This window comes from Ochotona princeps, chromosome 7, assembly GCF_030435755.1.
Source record: "Ochotona princeps isolate mOchPri1 chromosome 7, mOchPri1.hap1, whole genome shotgun sequence".
Taxonomy (NCBI): Eukaryota; Metazoa; Chordata; class Mammalia; order Lagomorpha; family Ochotonidae; genus Ochotona; species Ochotona princeps.
Window position 1 is genome coordinate 65,073,272 of NC_080838.1, and position 21,255 is coordinate 65,094,526.

Below are 21,255 nucleotides of genomic sequence, written 5' to 3' on the forward strand. Positions count from 1 at the left end.
TACACAAAGAACTGCTTTAACTTAATAATAAAAATTTTTTATAAATCAACAACTTAAAATGGGCAAAGAATTTGAATAGGCATTTCTCTGGAGAAACACAAAAGACGGATACACACGTGGACAGTGGATATCATTTTTCATCCATGGAATACAAATCCAATCATAACAAGACAGGATTTCATCTCTACTTGGACAGTAGTGTTTGTGAGGAGACAGAGAAATGGAACCCCTACCACACTGAGGGAGGGAGTATAAAATGGTATAGTGATTTGGGAAAGCACCTGGGCAGATCCTCAAATAAATTTTATTTCAATACAGAATCACATGTGATGTAGCAATTTCACTTCTAGAAACATACCCATGAGAACTGAAAATACATGCCTGCATAAAAATCTGTACATGAATGATCATAGAATTGCTTGTAATATTCAAAAAGTGGAAACAACCCAAGTGTACATCAGTTGAAATATATATATATATGTAATGCCATATATTCATACAATGTAACATTATTGCCCATTTAAAAACAGGTGAATGAAATTCTGAAATAATGTAGATGAACCCTGAAAACACCATGCTAAGAAAAAGCAGCAGACACAAAGGCCCCTTCTTATATGATTTCCTTTCTGTGAAATGTCCAGGCTAGGCAAACCTGTAGAGACAGGAAGTTGATTAGTGGTTACTGAGAGTTAGGATGAGGAGGAATGAACAGGGATGGCTAATGTTTATAGGGTTTTTTTTTTTCAAGATAATAGGAATGGTTTGGAATTAAATTTTGTGGTATTTGTTTTGCTGTATGAATTGCTGCAAACCAATAAACCAGTAATTTTATGATATGTGAATTGTATACCAATAATGAAAGAATCATTTAGGGATTTTTTTTAATAATATAGATGCTTGAGCTCTACCAAGCATCAGTTTGGGATGTTTAGGGATAGGATGCCATTAATTTTACAAACTCCCTGAGTAATCGAACAGGCTGCCAGCTTTGAACACCACAGTCCTCTTCCAAGGTTCCCAGCACATCACACTCTGCAGGCAAGAAGAGAGGTGAGCGTCTGACTCCATCTCCTAGAAAAGTACCAGTCAATCCACACTGAAGTGGAATTAACAGTGGCTCCTACTCAGAACTCATGCGAAATATAGACGCCTTCCACGTCATCCACTGGCAAGCCCAAGTGCTGAAACTGTGTGGGGGCCTGGCCGTGTTTGGTTGCGAAAAACAAAAAACAAACAAACAAAAAAAAACAGTACAAAACACAAAATGCCAAGGTGAAATGGCCTGTGCTAGCAGGGAATGCAACACCCGACCAGCACTCCTCCTACTGGTTTAGGTGAGGGACAAGAGTGTGATGGGCAGAGCCGGGGAGAGATGCAATACTCATTGGTTCCAATAGAGGTCGGGGCTCAGAAGAGAACCAACCTAGGGGTTAAAACCATCAGCCGATCGGAGTGATGGACTGTGGCGGGCACTGTGCTTACTAGTAGTACATGTAGGAGCCTGGACTGGGAATGCCTCAAAGTTTTTTTTAGGGGGATTCCCCTGAACAAAATGGAGGAATCAAAGCATTAATCAAAAAAAGATGGAAAATGGAGTAGATGAATCAACCACCTCAGCTTTATGCTTGCAGCGGAAAACTGGACAAGGGGAAACCCTAAGACGGACTATCAGTGGACTCTGCACCAGCCTCATCATACCTGGACTGTTGCTGATGATATGTTGGTGCTTCTAATTGATCGAGGTGACGCTCTGCTGGCTCTGCCTACAAACCTGAGAGGGCCTCCCTAAGAGGCGGTTGAACTTGAACTGGACAAGTGGGATGCTGGACTCTGTATAGTGTAAACTTTTAATTAGGGAATCTCAACGGAACTTGAGCTGTGGTTATGCATCAAGGTGAAGGAATTCATGATGGGGGAAGGGTTTGGGGTGAAGGGGGGGGGAATCCCAGTACCTATGAAATTGTGTCATGTAATGCAATGTAATTAATGAATAAATGAATATTTAAAAAAAAAAAAAAAAAAAAAAAAGAAATATAGACGCCTTCTTTTAAAATTATACAAGCTATCTTTCATGGCTTGAGTGTTTCTGCCCCTGAACTTAAGAGTTGAGTCCTCAAAGTCTTGTGGAAACTTTACACAGCTGTGGTGCTTAGAGGCTGGGCCTTTGGGAAGTGACTGGATTGCATTTGGGACATAGGGCGAAACCCCAGGACTGGATCCTGGACTTTACAAATAGATACAGGTACTCTTACAGCAGAAAACCTCACTATCAGAGGCTGAATCAATAAGGGACACATTCTCATACCTTGCGGACCACTGTTATTTACAAAGCTAGCCTGATTCAGGTAGTTTGTGTGGAAAGACTGACAAACCGTCCACAGGAAACATTTGGTGCAGGAATTAGGAGTGCTTGTGTAATGAAAAATCAGCCTGTCTCCTGCAATTGTTTTGGCTGGACTGCAATTGGAAGAACAGGTTGGGAATGCCAAATCTGTCACAGGGACTAATTGTACTGCAAGATTCTGCTACTGGGAGTGAAATCTATTTCCACAAGTTGACTTGTATTTCAAGAAGAGTAACTTGTCTTTCAGGTAGTTGGGGTTTCCAGAAGGAGCCCAGTGAAAGAACTCAAAAAATTTTGTTTTGCTTTAGAAAAAGTCTTAATGTTGTTAGAGACAAGACATATATAGAGAAAAGGATTATCTGTAGGTGTTAAAATGCCTTAGGGTAATGCTCAGTAACAAACCAGGACTCCTGAGATTCATCCACACATAAAACTTGTTGGATCAAAACTAGAATCAAATTGAAATGTGCTTCTCTTTGTTGCTTAAGGGGAGCGGCCATTCGTGTATTGGGAGAGATGAACTCCATTCCTTTAATGTGTTATGTTATTGCTAATGGCAAACTGAGTTCTTGAAATACATTCATTTCAAACATGCAAACCTAACGAGGCAAACTTTTTACACTATTTCCTATTCATTTATCTCCACTGGGTGCAAAGTGGATGGGCCATTGCACTTTGACATACTTAGCTCTACAAGTCAACATAGCCACATTGAATGAAAAGTTTTCAAAAGGTACATGGTGAGTGCATATTACAAAGAAACTGTACATGGGTTATCTTTTAACCCTGTTTCTCACAAACTTACTGAAGTTCTCTTTGTATATGTAAATATGCATATAATTTTCAAAATCCTGGCTGTAGTTCAAAACAAATCAAACTTTGTGTAAAATTTCTTATCTGATAGTCATGAATTTTAAAGGACAAATTGTTTTCTTTTTTTCCCTTCCAAAGCTTATAGAGGTTGAAATTTCTTAATTTTCCATGGCCTGTAACTAGGCTTATATTCTTTCATAGCACCAGGGAATTCATCCAAATGGGAAGATCGCATTTTATATGATATGAGTCAAATTGTGAGAAGTCAGCCTCTGTGAGAAATCAGCAGTAAGTATAGCAGCCCATCAGAGGGGAAGCAACTTACCAGCACACGTGTCATTAGAGGATTGGGGAGGGAAACCAGGAACACAGCTGGAAATACAGACGCCGTTCTTCAGAAAGAACCCATGGTCACAGGCATGACATTGGTCGCCACGGCTGCACTGCAAGCACCCCGGAGGGCAGGCTATTGAAAGGAAGGATGCAGTACATGAGGCACAACTCAGATACACTTTGGCCCAGTTAGGACCACTGGGGCAGAGAAATCAAAGGGTGGCAATCAACAGCATCGCAGCCAAAGCAACAACTAATCCTCAGCTAAGGCAACTCACATCTCTAGCAGTTCCCCCATAGTGTCACAGGTTTCTTTTTTTTTTCTACATTTAAAAATATTTTATGATATAGTCCCATAGGCTCTGGGTTTGCCTGTGCTCTTCCCCAAGACCCCTCTCTGCCCATTGATTTCCCCTCTAGATTCACAATGGATGTCCTGCACGAACAGTCACAAGTCCATCCTGCTGTTACTGACGTGTCTGATCTATCCTCAGGAAAAGGGATTGTTAAAAAGGAAAACCAGATTGACTTGTGAGAGAGAACATTTACCTTCTGGGTGCCTCACAATCCCATCCTTACTAACAGCCTTGAGTAAGTTACTTGAACACTTTGTCTTGTAATATACTTGTCTTAAAAATAACAATACTAGCACCCAATGTAAATAACTATGGTTAAGATTATTGTGTTACAGTGTGAATTGACCAGAACAGTGTTTGGCACATACAATGTGTTCAACTGATCAAGCACTGTCACTACTAGGTTTATTATTATTGTCATTGTTATTGTTATTAGTAGTACTTTAAATGAAAAAGGAGAACCATTTATATAAATGACAATGGGATTACTTCTTTGGGTCAAGTTCATAATCTTCTGTGAATCATATATTGACCACATAATTTTTCTGCTTTCTTTGTAGGGATTTTGTGATATATCTTAAAGGGCCCTGGAATGCGGCTCAGAAAACATAAATATCATATCTGATTGTACTTGATTCATATCTTTAAAGCTCTCTCTCTTACCCCTTGTGAAACAGGACTTGTAGTGACAGCTGTATTTTATCAAGTCATTGTGGCTATTAGATGAGGTAATGAAGATAAAGAAAATTGATGAAAATTAAAATGTTCTGCCTGGTCAGTGGCATTATTACTAAAGGTCACATGCTCTTTCAAGTAGGGTACACGGTGCCCAGTTTTTATAGAAGTGATGAGAACAAATGGGGGGGGGAACTCTCTTAGATAATCAGCGGGCAAGGAGACCAAGACCTTGAGTTTATCCGCAATTTAATTCATAAAAGCTCCAAAATGTATCACTAAATTGTCCCTAAATACCTCATTCTTCATGAGTTGTATGGCAATGTCAGGGCTATAGCAGGTGACTTAGGCTAGGGGTGGGGAGAACCCAAGTATCTATGTAATTGTGTCACATAATACAATGTAATTACTGAAGTTAAATAATAAATATATATAAAAAAAAAAAAAAAGAAAAAGAAAAGCTTACGTGGGCCCAGCGGCGTGGCCTAGCGGCTAAAGTCCTCGCCTTGAATGTGCCAGGATCCCATATGGGCACTGGTTCTAATCCCGGCAGCTCCACTTCCCATACAGCTCCCTGCTTGTGGCCTGGGGAAGCAGTTGAGGACGGCCCAAGGCTTTGGGACCCTGCACCCACGTGGGAGACCCGGAAGAGGCTTCTGGTTCCCGGCATCGGATTGGTGCGCACCGACCCGTTGTGGCTCACTTGGGGAGTGAAACATTGGATGGAAGATCTTCCTCTCTGTCTCTCCTCCTCTCTGTATATCAGGCTTTCCAATAACAATAAATCTCTTTTTTTGTTTTTTTGTTTTGTTTTGTTTTGTTTTTATTCATTAATTACATTGTATTATGTGACACAGTTTCATAGGTACTGGGATTCTCCCCACCCCTCCCCAAACCCTCCCACCATGGTGGATTCCTCCACCTTGCTGCATAACCACAGTTCAAGTTCAGTTGAGATTCCCTCGTTGTAAGCATATACCAAACATAGAGTCCAGCATCTTATTGTCCAGTCAAGTTCAACGGCTTCTTAGGTATATATACCCTCTATGGTTTGAAGACAGAGCCAGCAGAGTATCATCCTGATCAATTAAAAGCTCCAACATACCATCAGCAAAAATTTACATCATTATGGAATTAATTGACATAGTAATGAGTAACCAATATGTTAAAAATAAATGCGAGTTCAGTAATTGCAAAAACATGGAAGCAGCCAAAATGCCCATCAGCAGAGGACTGGATAAGAAAGCTATGGTTCATCTATTCCATGGAATACTAATCAGCTGTTAAAAAAAACAAAATGCAGTTCTTTGTGGCCAAATGGGCCAAACTGGAAGCCATAATGCTAAGGGAAATGAGCCAATCCCAAAAGGTTAAATACCACATGTTTGCCTTAATTTAAGATGATATGATGTTATGTATAACATGTTATATTATGTATGTTATATGTTGTGTATAAACTAAAATTGAAATGTCAATGAGGTGGTCACAGAAGGTGGTTAATAATAATAAATCTTTAAAAAACAAAAGAAAAGCTTACGTTCCTATCAATAAGACTGATCTACTCTTAATAGATAATTCATTACAGTTCAATAGAAGCATTACATTCCATAAAATAGCAGCTTAGTTTTCATAAAGACCTTGGGGACAATATTGATTTGTACAACAGAATTATTGGCTGGCACTTTTCCATCCTATTTAAACAGTGTGTGACAGACGTGCATGGGAGTCATCAATGATGCAGCCAATCTCCTGGATTTTTGTTCTGCTCCTTATTCAGATGCTCTTGGCTCCCTGAGTCTCGGCACAGGTGACTTACATGTCAACCTCATTTTTCCCCAGCATAGGCTCCATGTTACCTGTACACTGGTGCTTCGCATGATCTGCAAAATACCCTTTCCCACACTCTTGGACACAACGGGATTCCAAAAGCAGAAATGGCCCTTCACAACGGGTGCATTCATGAGGACCTTGGCACTGGATACAGTGATTGTCACAGCCTGAAAGACACAAGTGAACTCAAGATTCCTTGCAGGGTGGCAGCTAGAGGTCAAGTAACAATACCAGTGGCAGTACTGGGCAGGGCACCATAGGATGGAGCAAGGAGCCTGGGTTTACCAACTGGGAGATTTAGGATTAATCACTCCATTTCTTTGAGCCTCACTGTTCTTGCCTATAAAATGGGAGTATAGTTTCTGTCCCACCCAGTTCTCTGAAGATCAAACTAAAGAAAGCAAAATGCTAGACAAACTGTCAAGTTATTGATAAATAGTAGTGACTATTGTTATTATTCTCTTATCCCGTGTTTCTGTTTTGCTTTGCTGAAGTTTGGGTCTTTACTGACTCATGGAGTCAGTTAGCACTGTCCCCAAGATATGTGCTCTGTACTTCCAGTGGGGATTTCAGAGTCTGAGAATCCTGTGATGTTCAGCACAGGCACAAATGGGGTATTTGGTATACAGAGGGCTGACCAAAGCAGGTGATTAGTAAACCACATGTTTTTACCATGAGCTCAAATGCCTAGTATAACTAAGACCTTTCTATCTAGGGAGGGTGGGGAGCAAGGCTGTCCATTTTTTTAAGGAAATCTAAAAGAAATGACCAACACACACCTGTGTGTATTTCCATGTATGCCAACGTTTCCTTTATTGGTCTCAAATTGCAGCAGATATTGTTTTAAGGTGTGGGGGACAGAAAAGGGGAAATGGCCATGGTAATAAAGACAGCTCTTAGGAAAGAAACCAGAAACGTGGTTAAAAAGTCAGAATGGGGGCCCAGGACAGGAGCCTAATGGCGAAAGTCCTTCCCTTGCATGCCCTGAGATCCCATATGGGCACCTGTTCCAATCCTGGTGGTCCCGCTTCCCATCCCGCCTGTGGCCTGGGAAAGCAACTGAGGATGGCCCAAAGCGTTGGGACTCTGCACCTATGTGGGAGACCTGGAAGAGGCTTTGGGCTCCTGGCTTTGGATTGGCCCAATTCTGCTGTTGCGGCTGCTTGGGAAGTGAATCAGTGGAAGAAAGAACTTCCTCTCTGTCTGTCCTCCTATCTGTATATCTGACTTTTTCAATAAATCTTCAAAAAAAAAAAAAAAAGTCTGAATGGGACACCCATCACAGGCTGCTTCTCAGACCAGCACACAGCAGAGGCAACCGAAGTTTGGGGAAGGGCAGACCAGAGCCTTGACACTTACTCTTGCAGAAGCCCATGTCTTGATAAAATGATGGCAGACATTGCTCCAGGCAGGCACCATCCTGTAGAACGTATCCTTCCATACACTGAAGGCAGTCTGTCCTCAGAGGCCCAGTGCATGCATTGCAACTCCAATCACACTCTAGAAGGAGAGTCTGTGTTAGATCCCTTTCCTTGCTGTCCACCCTTCGTCTCAGTGTCTATATTACGAAGACATAGCTTGCAGCTATGAAAGGCAAAGTGAAGACAATGTCAAAAATGTCAGATAAGTGACCTTTGACCAGGCCTCATAGTGGCCTGAATGCTTCTCTGAAGTTTCGTGCTTCCTAATTATGTCAGACACAGATATACAAAGAGAAGATCTCTTTGCTGTCCAGAGCCTACTCATCAGCGGAGATGCCTGCTAAGAGCCAAGTCCACTGATCTTACTGCCTGCTACCCATAGTCCTGTCTTTGTGCCATGCCAAGTCTTTACATTATAAAGACCAGCTTGCCCCTAAGCCATTGTCACCTCACCTAAAGGAGTGTTCAAGATGTATTCTGTTGCTACCACTACCTCCAACTGTAGGCCTTTTTGGTTCTTAAACCTCAGCTGTCAAGCAAGATGACAGAAAGAATGAACACTGTTAGAGCTTAAAGGGGCTTGAGGAACTGTGCAGAAAGAATGCGGCTTTCTGAAACAACAGGAAATCTCAATTAGGGCACTAGCAAGGATTCATTTACCTATCTATTTGCTCAACAAACACTCAGGATCATTGGATGGTATCAGCCTTGGGAGGCGGTGGATATAAACACAGCAGGTGCAAACCCAACCCTCCCACTTTCAAGAAGCTTATTTTGTAGTGGGGTTCAATTTTGGAAGTGCATCCAAATAATCCATGAAGATTGCTGGGCACACAGATAATTGAGCTCAACATGAGATTCCTTGCATTGAGTCTTCCCAGGAACAGGGCACACAAAACCAGGCAGCTGCTGCAGCTTCTATATTAGTGACTGCGATTGGTATGATTGTTGTGACTTGCTTTTGGTGACCCAGACAATGCTGATGCAATCAGAAAACTCATGTTAGAAAGCAAGTGTTTTGGCTGGTAAAATCTTTGTACACAGGTTGTGACGTGAAGGAAGTATTCAAGACATGGTTTTGTCACTTTTTATCTCCTTAATCCTTTCTATAAGCTTTTCAAATCTGTTTTGTTTTCTATAAAGCAGGCTCCAGGGGCTTGCACCAAGAAACAGTAGCAGTTTGTGTTTTGTTGGCTCTACTTCTGATCCAGCTCCCTGCTGACAGTCTAGGAAAGCAGCAGAGGATGGCTCCAGTTCTTGGGCCCCTGCACCCATGTAGGGTACCCAAAAGAAACTCCTGGCCCCTGGCTTAGAATCAGCTCACATCCGGTGGCTGTGGCTGTTTGGGGAGTGAATCAGTGGATGGAAGATTGAACACACACACTCTCTCTCTCTGTAACCCTCCCTTTCAAATAAAAAAAAAAATATATGAAGAATATATGTTATATATATTATATATTATATATGATATTATATATTAGCGATTATAATATATTATGATATCATAATATATAATGTTATATATTATGTATAATATATCACATATAATACATATATAAGATATATATTATAATATGTATTTTATATATATATATATATGTATATATGAAGAATAATAGCCCCCGTAAGGCTACTGTGAGGAGTAAAGGAGATACTGAAAGTAAACATTCATTAGAGTGTCTGACATAAAGTCACAGTTCAGTTAACATGCACTGCTGAATTATTTCTCTTAGAGAATAGATTTCCACTCAGAGCTATCTCAATCCCATCTTCCCTTCTTGCAACAGGCGATGGAAAAAGCTCTCCTTCACCATCTTTTCTTTACATTCATGCAGTATTTCCAAGCCCTAAAGAGAACTAGGTAAATGTGCAAGACAGCACATGAGCTTTCAAGAAGATTTATACTTAATCTCTTTTCTTCATTGGACTGAATCAGTCCCGAGGGGGCAAAATGACTAAAACAAGCCTTGGAAACTGCCAACTTTTTTATGAAATCATGTACAACGTGGCGGATTTGTGATAATCTTTTTTTTTTTTTTTTTCACTACAAACTGGCAGCCACTGGTTAGAAAGGAATAAACCAGAAAAGCTTCCGTGGGCTGGAGCCCAGCAGACCACCTAAGCTAACAACCAAGTGGAATCACTTGCACTTGAAAGTGTGCAGGTTTGCAGAGCCCTCCAGCTGCCCAAGTTGGCCTGACAAATGCTTGACCTGCATATCTGAGCTCTGGCTTTTCTGGAAGAACCAAAGGAAAGGAAAGGTATGTGGGAGGAGGCTGGAATAAAGACTGGGAATATAACAAAATCAAGTTAAACATGTTTTTTAACTCGTTTTCCCTTTGCTGTGCACTGCCATGCAAAGCGATTCAGCCCCAAGAATTACAACTATAGGGGAATAAGGGGGGAAAATCACATACTTACTTTTTTTTAAAAAAGAGCTATTTATTTGAAAGGCATAGTTAACGTAGACATGTAAGGACAGGCAGAAAGAGAGCATTTATTCATTGATATGTTCTGCAAATGTTTGCAAAAATCTGGGTCAGGCTGGATTAAAGTCAGGAGCCAGAAGCTCCACTTGGTTCTCCCACTTTGGCAGTAGGGTCCAAATACCAGCTGCAATAGCAGGGAGCCTCGTGGGAAGTGGAAAAACCAGGACTTGAACCACCACTCATTTGGGATGCCAGCATCAGAGGCTTAATCCACCATACCACAGCACTGTTATCTTATTTTACTTTTTATTTATTTGAGAGAAAATAAGTGGAATTCCAATCTGCAGATTCATTCCTCAAATGCATGCAATGATATGGGCCGGGCTAAACTGAAGCCAAGATCTGAGAATCATTCCAGTTCTCCTGTGTGGCCTGCAGGGATCTGACCACACACGTCATCACAGCTACTTCCCAGGGACTGCATGATCAGAAAATGGCAGTCAAAAGACAGAGCCGCACATCTGACCGCAGCATTTGGGTTTGGCATAAGGCAATCTTCACCAGGATCTTAACCACTGGGCAAATGCCCCAGGCATTGGTTTTTGCAACTAGCGTCATATAAATGTTCAAAGACAGGGACTGTGTCTTCACTCACTTAAAATATGCTAAACAGGGTGAACAAATTCAATACAACACCTGACCTCATTAAGGTTAAAAGTCCAGCAACCTGGAGTCAGAAATGCAAATCCATAAAATTCCCAGAAGGTAAGATAAAGTTTCAAAATAAGCCTTGTATGATAGAATAGCAATACGAATCCAATATAGTCAAATATTCTAATTTTTTTCAAAAGAACCTGTAACGATCAACTTTGTAATCAAAGCCATCTGATTTATGCTGGGAAAATACATATTTAAAATGCTAGAACACTCAGATGGGCCAAACAAAATATGTGTATGAACCAAGTACAACTTGAAGGTTTCCAGTTTGCAACTTCTGGTCTAGTTATCAATATCTTGTTAAACACTCACTCAAAAATACTCGCAAATGAATACGTGAATACATACACACATGCATCCACGTGGCTTGCTATGACCACAGAAAGTCAAATCACATGATGATGGTCAATTCCCAGTATGGGACCCTGGATAGCTGCAGCAAAGGGCATCACAGATCAAAGGAGTCCTCATGCAATTCAGAGAAGTTGTACCTCTGCATGTCTTGGTGGTGATGTCAAGATAGTACTGTGGGGCACAGCTTTCATACTGGCATTCCCCAAAGAGCAGCACCTTGTTTGGGTCTCGGCAGGAAGTACAGCTGGCTTGTGATTCGCAGCTCCCACAATGTAGGTCACATGCTGAACAGACAGGGAGAGAAAATGACCCAGTGATTACAATTGCAAATACTGAAGCCCTGATCAAAACTAGACAGGTGCTACACAGGCACAAAGCTGTGCTCCAACCTGTTCTTTAATTAAGTCTCATTACCATACCCTGGGATCAACAGAAACAGAAAATATGAGCTCTATTTTCTAAAATAACAAAGAGTAATCTTATCTTTCAGGCAGGATAAAATTAGAAACCCAAGAATGTAGATTCCATATGCAAATGGTCCTGTGATTCAGCAACAGCATTCATATGCACCCTAAAGTATTTCACTAAAGTTATTAATAAATAATTGAGCAAGTAAAAAAACTGAGTTCTGTGGAATCACTGTCCATTTCATTTGAGCCTTACTTCTTCAGGAATGATGCCCCCTATACTCCATGGCATACACTCATACTTTTGGATGATGATAAGATTAATGGGGCATACACTTTATTGTGCAGCTCTGCAAATTCCACATTTTCAGATACGAATAATATAAAGGTGACCTGCTTTATTGTGGCTAGTTATAATTCTTAGCAGCCAGCTACATTATTCAAGTGTTTACAATGGAGCTCCCAATCTGTTCATGCTTCCATCTTTCCTAATGTAACAAGTGCCACTTCTCTCTCCACTGATTCCAGAAACCTCAGTCTGTCTTGACATCTTCCTTTCTTTCATCACTAACCCAGGCACTCAATGGATCCTACTCCAACTCTCCAGTGTAACTCAGAACTATGTGCTTTTCTCCACAGCAACAGATGCCAATATCTCAGAGCTTTCTTACTCCTTTAGTGGATTACTGCCATAGCCTTTCCCCTGGTTTCCTCAATCTATTCTATACTCCATGGAAGTTATTTTTGGTGCATTCAGCAGAATGAATTTTTTTCCATACTGCTTGGGATTCAGAGTGCACTCTCACACTTGCAATGTCTTTCTTCCTCTACAAGGTCTTTGTTGATGATTCTAGAACAGTCTCACATTCTTAGAGCACCCCACATAGTTTTACATTTAAGTGAGAACCTCACATCTCTTTTAAGCCATAAACTTCCTGAAAGCAAAGACCTACTTTGTTTTATTTCTGCACATTCCCCAGCATCTCACTGGTTTTCTACCTACTGCAGGTGTTCAAAAAACACTGCCGCTTAAAATGAAAGAAGCCAGATACAGTAATACTCGTGTGTTTTTCTGCCTTTCCTTGAGCTCTTTTCTAAGAATGCGTCAGAGGAAGTCTAGAGAGTAATCCAGTGAGTTTTAGATCTCTAGGATATCAAAGTGTGTGGCACAGCGCAGAGAATTACCTTTTTGTAAAATTAAAAGATATAAAGTACTTCTGTTTCACTTACTAGGGAGCCGTTGCTATAAAATATTCATTGAAACACATAGATTGGTAATGTAAGGTCCTAGAGAAACTAGATGGGATTTTCAGATGGTTTGGGCATAATTAGAAAAGAACGTTTTAGCTATTGGAAGCTGAAATGAAACTAAACTTTTATCTTTCCCTCTTCTTTTTCTTGAACTAGAATTTCAACGTAGGTGTATCTTAACTTTGGCAAATCATCCCAGAAACAGTCCAGAGAATTTGCACATAAAAATGAAGTGGGCCTAGTGAAATATTAAAAGATGATATGCAAATATTTTTTTCTTTTTTTTTTTTTTCAAGAAGCAGCAAAACAAACAGATCTTCCTTCTTCTGGTTCACTTCCCAAATGCACACATCAGCCCAAATGCAGCAAGGCCATAGCCAAAAACCAGAAATTCAGTCTAGGTGCCCTGCGTGGGTGGGCAGCATTTCACCTGCTCCGTAGCAGCAAGTAGGAAATGGGGGCAGAGCTGGACCTCGAACCCAGGCACTCCAAAAGGGTATACAGACATTTTAATCATTAGACCAAACACCCACATCCAGAAAATCTTTTTAATAGGTAAAAGAAATATCCTTAGCAAAAAAACAGAAAAATTCCCTAGTAGCATATTAAAGTAATTAAACTTTAATTTTTTTACTTCAGCAATATTTTATTAATGAATTTAATGAAAACAAAGAATTTGTGCTAATGCTACTTAAATATGTCCCATTCACCTACACAGGAAACACACTTGGTTATATCCCTCTGGCTAGAAAACAATTCAGTTACATTAACCAGTTAAAAACAATAAACATAGGGCCAAGCGCAGTAGCAGCTGATGTTCTTGCCTTAGAAGCGCCAGGATCCCATACAGATGACGACTCTTATCCTGGTGGTCCAGCTTCCCATCCAGCTCCCTGCTTGTGGCTTGGGAAAACAGTCAAGGATGGCCCAAAGCTTTGGGACCCTGCACTGTGTGAGAGACCCAGAGAAGGCTCTGGGCTCCTGGTTTCAGATTGCCTCTGCTCCAGCTGTTGTGGCCGCTTGCAGAGTACATCAACAGACAGAAGATCTTCCTCTCTATCTCTCCTCCTCTCTGTATATCTGACTTTGTACTAAAAATGAATCTTAAAAAAAAAAAACCAATAAATAAAGTCATCAGGCGAAATATGCCAAGCTGTAAGTAAAATGCTGCATTTAGTTCTAAAGCCAATTGTATAAGATGGAGATCTGCTTAGACAGCAATTCCTACAGGGGAAAAAAATCCACGACATTTAGTCAATCTAAGGCTTAGCTGTAACTAAAAATATTCTATGTAGTAACCCTGTCACAAGCTGAAGAGTCCCCACACAGCCTCAATGCCAGCTGGGTCCCCTGCTTGACATGGAGTGCCACATGAAACTCAGAGGCCAGGTCTCCAGCTGGCAGTGGAAAACCCATCGCTTGTTCTGGTGTGTGCGGCTTTCTTGGAGTTTATTACTCAAGCTATTATGCAGAATCTCATTCCCTGTAGGTACCTTGATGTGCATTCCAGCCCCTTCCCTGGCTTTAATGAAAAGTAAATTTATGCTGAGCATTTGAAATGTCAAAGTGCTGATGGAGAAACTAGAGAGATGTTTTAGGGTTACAATGAACAGCAGGTGGTGTGCGCCATTTCTGTCTTTGCTCCCTTCTCAGTCCCTCCCACAGCAACCAGCAGATGACTAACTCCATCCTACATGGGGCCATTCCATCCAGACCAAAGCATTGTATCTTTATACCTTCCATCTCCAAAGGACTGAGGTACAAGAGTTCTTTCTCCGTCTTATGAAATTCAGATCATACACATTAGTTCTGGTGTAACCATGATCTGTGGCAACAACTAGAACACCATGATAGTTCTCTGAGATCACTGATCCTTGAGGACATTGGACCAGAAACTGTCGAGAGGAGTGGGGGTATAACCATCACTCATAAAGAAGCATGAGGCTCCACAGCATATGGAAGTCACATTTCTTATTCTATAGATCTGTTTGCTGCTTGCTATAGGTCTGAGATGGTCACCTACTTCTCCTTAAACACTCCACCACTTCTAACTGCCTTCAACAGAGACAGCCAAGTAGGAAGTGACAGCTGCATCCAGACTCCAGAGGGAGTGAGGAGACTTACTCTGCACTGCTCAAAACCAAGTTCTAGGGCCAATCAGAAAGAACTGCCAATCACCTGTAGCTCCCTAACAATGAAAGTGGCTTCCTTCCTCCTTGAGGGAGGTCTTTGAGGGAAGAGGAGAAAAAAATCTCCACTTTGGCTTGTGCAGGGCTGGTGATGTGGTGCAATAAATTAAGCAGCCACCCATGATGCCGGCATCCCATGTGAGGACCAACAACGTTTGAGTCCTGGCTACACCACTTCCTATCTGACTCCCTGCTAACATACCTGGGAAAGCAGTGGAAAATGGTGCCAGTACTTGGGCCCACAGCCACTTGGAGACTGAATGAACAGATGCAGGTGCCCTTGTTCTCTTTCTCTCTCCCTCCCTCTCTCTCTGCCTTTCAAATAGTAATAAACAAATTCTTAAATAAAGATTGGCCTGAGTAATGTCAGAGTTCTTGAACTCCAAAGCATTGGGGTTACAAGTCCTGAAAACCCTACTTTTCTTCACTCTTTAAAGTTCCTGTCTCAAGTAGTTATCCTTAAATTTTAGAGCTGGCTTAAAAGCAAGCATTCCCTAAAGATTTTGTTACCAGAATCTAGAAACTTTGTAGTCATTATGTTCTTCAACACAATTCTTATTAATACTTCCCTTAAGGGAAATTGCACTTCCTCAACTAGCCTTTGGTGCACAATTGCTAGAACTGATCTATCTCTAATTGTCTATAATGAGTATTGTTGATTTAAAAAAAACAACTGTAAATTCAAATATTCCAACTTTGGGGCATATTTATGCAGTCCTAGAATGAAATGTAAATACCATTCAGCCATTAAATGTAAACACTACGCAGCCATTAGAAAGAATGAAATACTACCATTTGCAACAAAATCATATCATGGAAAATAATAATATTAGAAAAAAAAAAAACAAACAAAAGGAAGGACCAAAGTTAGGAGACTGAATCCGTAGTCACATGGTAGCATCACAAATATGTTCATGCAGAGGCCTCCCTACACCAAGACCAAGACTTCCCCAAAGAGAAGCATTTCAATGCAACATATTTTTATTACCTACACTTCACACAAGGAATTCTACCTTTTTTTTTTCCTTTTGAGCTTTATATCATCTGATTTCACGCTGTGAAGAGCCTCATAAATCTGTCACTATTTTTCCACGGACATTTTCTTGCTCTTGAACAGGACACATAAGTATTTCATTCGTGTCTCTCGTATTACAGGAGTTACAGATGCTGGCAGACAGTTGATATACACCTAGCAAACTTTTGTTGTAAAAGTAAAAATAATCTCCCCACTGGTCCAAAATTGATTTATATCTTTAGTTTCCGAGCACAGGATGCTGAAGTGTGAGTTTTACACACCTTCACTTCCAATCAAATCCTTGCAAACATTTCAGTAAACTCACAGTAACTGCTTTGCAACTGTAAGACATAAATATCTTTTAATACTTCATTTGCCACTCATTCCTGACAATGATGACAATGACAGCAGTGAGTCTATATTAAGAGCTTATTTTCTGCCTGGCTGTGCTAAGCGCAACTACAGGACCTAAGTGTTACAATTCCCTTTTACAGAAAAAGGAACTGAGACCTACTGGTTAATTAATTTGTTCAAAGTCATAAAGCTGGTAAGTGGCAATTAGGATTTCAATGTAAGGCCCTTTACTATAAATCTCCAGTCTTCTCTCCTAGTCACTATTCCATACCTCCTTCAACATGGGCCTTCTCAAAACACAAAACTGAAATACCACCACGTTTGTGAACTGTCATTCATTTTCAATATTTGATTTTTTTATTTTGTTTTTCCAAATGACACTTGAGTGACTGAAATTTAGTGAGCCTCTTGGTTTATTACAAATGTTCCTATATATATCTGAAGATGCCCTAACTTTTCTCCCAGCACACATTCTCTTTCCCTGATTTACCCTAACTCATTCTTTGTGCCACATAGGTTAACTAGTCATAGTCTGATTTCTTTGAGAAATAGGTAATCTATACAAATAACTTTCATGCAAGATGAAATACTCTGGACAGACACTGAACATTTTGTAGCATGCAAAGTTTTGCACAATGTCAAAATTCAACAATTACATGGGAAAAAAACACATTAATCCCAGAGAAGGCCTTAGTCCAGTCTGTGCAGGATCATAGAACTGGGTGAGTGAGAGGATGCAAAAAGGTGAAACACAGTAATGCTTTTTTTCTTAAATTAGATATCTGAACAGAGAAGTGAAATGCCCAAGATCACACAGCTGGCACTTTCAGGGGAGACCTTGAGAGTCTGAGCTATAATCTGCAAATGGCATCCACACTGCTTTTGTAAATCAAGTTTCTTCTTAAAAAAAAAAAAAATAAAGACTACCATGAGAAGACGGATGCAAGCACTTTGCATTTCTTTCCATAGCTGCACAGGGGCAGGAGAGAAAATTCATTTGGAAAACCTACCTTGGCAAGTACGGTGGTCATCAAGATAGTGCCCAGGGAAGCAGGCTGTGCTGCAGGTGCCAATGTGGGACAGAACAAGACTGTCATCACATGAGGTGCAGGAGAAAGGTCCTCTGCCCTGGCAGGTTCTGCAGGAGGAGTGGCATCCTGCAGAGGGAAAATTACACAGACCCTATGCAGCCAGACATCCTTCCAGGGGAGCATCCCAACTACTCTCACAGAACCTCAACACTGACAGCATTCTGGGCTCTGGTTTCCAGGCCCCAGATGTGTGTGCTGCCTCCTCAAACCTTCTCAGCTGCCACCCCAAAGAGGACACTATTAGAAAGCTCTCTGGCAGCTGAGTCCAGCACTTACGTGTACAGGCTCCTTCCTCTGCATAGTATCCTGAAGGGCAGTGAGGAACACAATGGTCCCCAAGCAGCAGGTGGCGTGCATTCTGGCAGGCCAGGCAGATGCTGCCAGTGCTGTGGAGATCAGCCACACAATGCTGGCACAGGTGGTGGCAGTCTGCAGAAAACAAGGTGACAGAGAGACAGTGTGGATGGGTGCTCATGGCACAATGTTGAATCACTGGACTGAAGGGCATGAGGTATTGCACAGACAGCTGGGAGTAACCCAGTTGCAGTCTGGGTCAGAAAGGCAGAAGCTTGGCACCTGCAGTAAGTGTTGTAGAAATGGCCAGGCCTAGCACAGCAGTTGATGTTTCAATCTCTTCGCCTCTGAACGATCTTCAAATTAAGTTTGAGGGTGCCATATAATAGATACTTGCCAGGGGTACACAGAGTATTGTCAGACTAACAGAAACAATAAGATCAATACTAGTAACACCTCCTCCCAGGGCGCCAAAATCCTGACCCCTCCATGAGGTGCCTTCTCACACATTTGGGCTTTCAGAGTCAATATACCAGTGTCTGGGCTCGGCGGCGTGGCCTAGTGGCTAAGGTCCTTGCCTTGATCCCATATGGCCGCTGGTTCTAATCCCGGCAGCTCCACTTCCTCTCTGTCTCTCCTCCTCTCAGTATATCTTTGTAATAAAAAAAATAAAATAAACCTTAAAAAAAAATACCAGTGTCAGCCTTGAGCATTGAGTGGTAACTGTTGGTAGAAAAAATTGGCATGAATTGGTGAAATTTTTCAGTCTTTAGAGGTAAACTAAACAAGTAGGAGCTATGGATTGCAAATTCTTTTTTTTTTTTTTTTTTTTTTTTGTGATAGAAGACAGTTTACAGCAGTTCCATCAGACCTGTTGTCATTAAAGCTATTAAAGAAATTATCCTATGTAGCCAATCCTGTTTCTTGTTCTCGTTCATCTGATAGTCACCCTTTAATAAAGGACCTGACTCTGTGTTCAGCTTCCATTGAAACAAAAACTTCCTCTACCACACTTTCAACCAGTCCAATTTGCTTGATTCATTCCAAAGACAAAAAATGTACAAATTTTGAATTAATCAGCAACATGAAAATATAGTAAGGATCTAGGAAGAGTTCTGGCTTATAGAGTCATGCTATCCTCCCCCTTGGTATTCCAACACCTGTTTGTATTTAATGATGATGTACAGCTCAGGTCCCAGAGATTTCGCTTAATCTAGAGGTCTTGTAGAGAGTGACTGGTTTCTAGCAAGACTGTAATCAATAAACATCCATGGCAGTACAGCCAGCGGCCTGCTCCCAAGTCTTGTTAGTCAGGCTTTTCTCTGTGCATGGAGTGATGCGTTCTTAATTGCTGATCATCTGGACCTGCTCCCTCTGCAGGAAGCAGATCTCACTCACACTTGCAAAGCCCACTCATCCACATAAGGACCCATCTAGGAACTTGATGGCCACACCCAGCAGGAAGCCAAGGTTGTCCCTCCAAAATGCTGAGTCTTTTAGCACCCCTTGACCCTTTTCTGAACCGTGGAGGTATCAAATGGCAAGCAACCTTTTGCCACTATCAGGAATCATTCATGATACCCTAATAGACAAATTAACTGTCATTACAGCTGTTCAGTAAATTATAAAGGAAATCATGGATGCATTCAAGGAAATATGATAAGGAGGCTATTTCCCCCCGAGTTGGTATATAACTTGCACACAGTGTAAGCATTGTATTCTCCCCTCCTGTGCCCTCCTCCCAGTGCCAAGCACATAATCCTAGGTATGCAAAGGAAAATTCAAAAAGCTTCAAAATGCTACTAGAGCAAATGAAAGTGATAGTGCTTTCTGATTAGCTTAAAGCATGGATAAATTTCAAGATTAGAAACCCAGGAAACAGTGTTGACCCAACGTTCAATTATTGGAGGGGTCAAGGCTTGGTCTCTCTCAGGCAAGTGCAGACAGAGCATCTTGGGTACAGGCAAGTACCAACAAGGCTCACAGGCGCTGCAGTCTAAAGACCTGTCATATTTAACTGAAGCTTTTTCCAGTGTGCAATTAGAGAAATGAAAATGCTTTGAAGAAAAAGCAGACCTCTGTAGTATTTTGTAAGCACAATAAACAAGTACTTATGAATTTGTCTGATCTCGGGGCTCTCTAGACTCTGTTCAAACAAGGACGGTAAGGTGTAGCAGTCACTTCTACAAGAAGCTGGAGCTAGGTTCCAGATATGTCTCCCATTCCTACAGCAGGTGCTCTGAAACCTTGACTGTGTTTCCAAACAGCATGTCTCCTTTCTACCCTTTCATGTCCTTCCAGTCCATGTAGCACAACAGCTTGGATTCTTCTCAAACTCTTACCATTTTATCTTTGCCTATTTTATCTCATGACATCCCAACCAGGGCTGCAAAGGGAAATTCAGGGATTTTTTTAAGGAAATCCCTTCACTGACATTTTTGATCCATTGGCAACATTATCCTACCTCATCTTCCCCATCTCCCTTCTTCACGCCTTGGCATAAGCCTCCAACCAGGCTTTGTACCACTTCTTGCCCCTGAGATATTCTCCACACACACCTGATCTCTTGACTACCCTTCACCATCCAACCTCTTTCCTTACCAACCTGTCACCTCACTGATATATACATTATCCTCCACAATACTACCATGGCATTGCTCAAGAAAAGTTCCCTTGATACCTTCTGAATACACAATTTCTGTGCCATCTGTAAAGACCTGACCTGACATCTGCACAACTGCGGTGTTTTTATCAGCCTCTTCTTTGCAATCCTGTTTCCCTCGTTAGTATGATTTGACAATTTGTCCTGCTGATCTCTCATGGCTGGTCTTCATTTCTTGTCCTTAATTGACTAAAGAACAATTAGACAATAATTTCTTCCTTCCTCTCACTCAAGTTTCTAAAGGTATTAAGCCAGATATGGTTGTTTGGGTGAGATGTGGGGAAATGAATAGCAGAAGCTCTATGAAAAATGTGCAAAGTTGCCAAGATCCTGAGGTCAGTCAAGGTTTCTGCCTTCTTCGGCTCCTTCACTTAAGCACCAAGAAGGCACCTGATCAATCCCCATACATGTCATATTATGATGAGAGTTCCCAAAGGAACAAGAAAAACCAACAAATGCCACCTGAAAATACAAAACAATCAAGTGTAGAGTTGCCCAAAGCATCCCATGAGTGCAAGTGAGTTTATAGTTCCCTATCACACAAGATTTTAAGTGCTCAAATTTGGAAAGCATGATCTCCAAGGGATTTTTGTTCACTGCTGCATTCGTTGCAGGATTTTAAAAGGTATACTGAATATCTATTCATGTAAAGCCTCCTACCCCATTCTTTCACACACAAGTCTCCAACAAGACCGATTAAATCAGGATGTTCCAAAATCC

The 21,255-nt window shown here is 41.2% G+C and overlaps 1 protein-coding gene across 1 annotated transcript in view; it reads right to left on the reverse strand.

Moving 5' to 3' along the window:
* Window positions 1–21,255, reverse strand: part of FRAS1 (Fraser extracellular matrix complex subunit 1) — a 277,676-nt gene that overhangs the window by 148,696 nt on the left and 107,725 nt on the right. The window contains exons 20-25 of the mRNA XM_058666643.1: window positions 17,856–18,008; window positions 17,499–17,645; window positions 11,410–11,556; window positions 7,711–7,851; window positions 6,378–6,518; window positions 3,483–3,623 (exon numbers count right to left, since the gene is read on the reverse strand). Coding sequence (XP_058522626.1) covers window positions 3,483–3,623; window positions 6,378–6,518; window positions 7,711–7,851; window positions 11,410–11,556; window positions 17,499–17,645; window positions 17,856–18,008 — 870 coding nt within the window. The remainder of the gene's footprint in view (window positions 1–3,482; window positions 3,624–6,377; window positions 6,519–7,710; window positions 7,852–11,409; window positions 11,557–17,498; window positions 17,646–17,855; window positions 18,009–21,255) is intronic.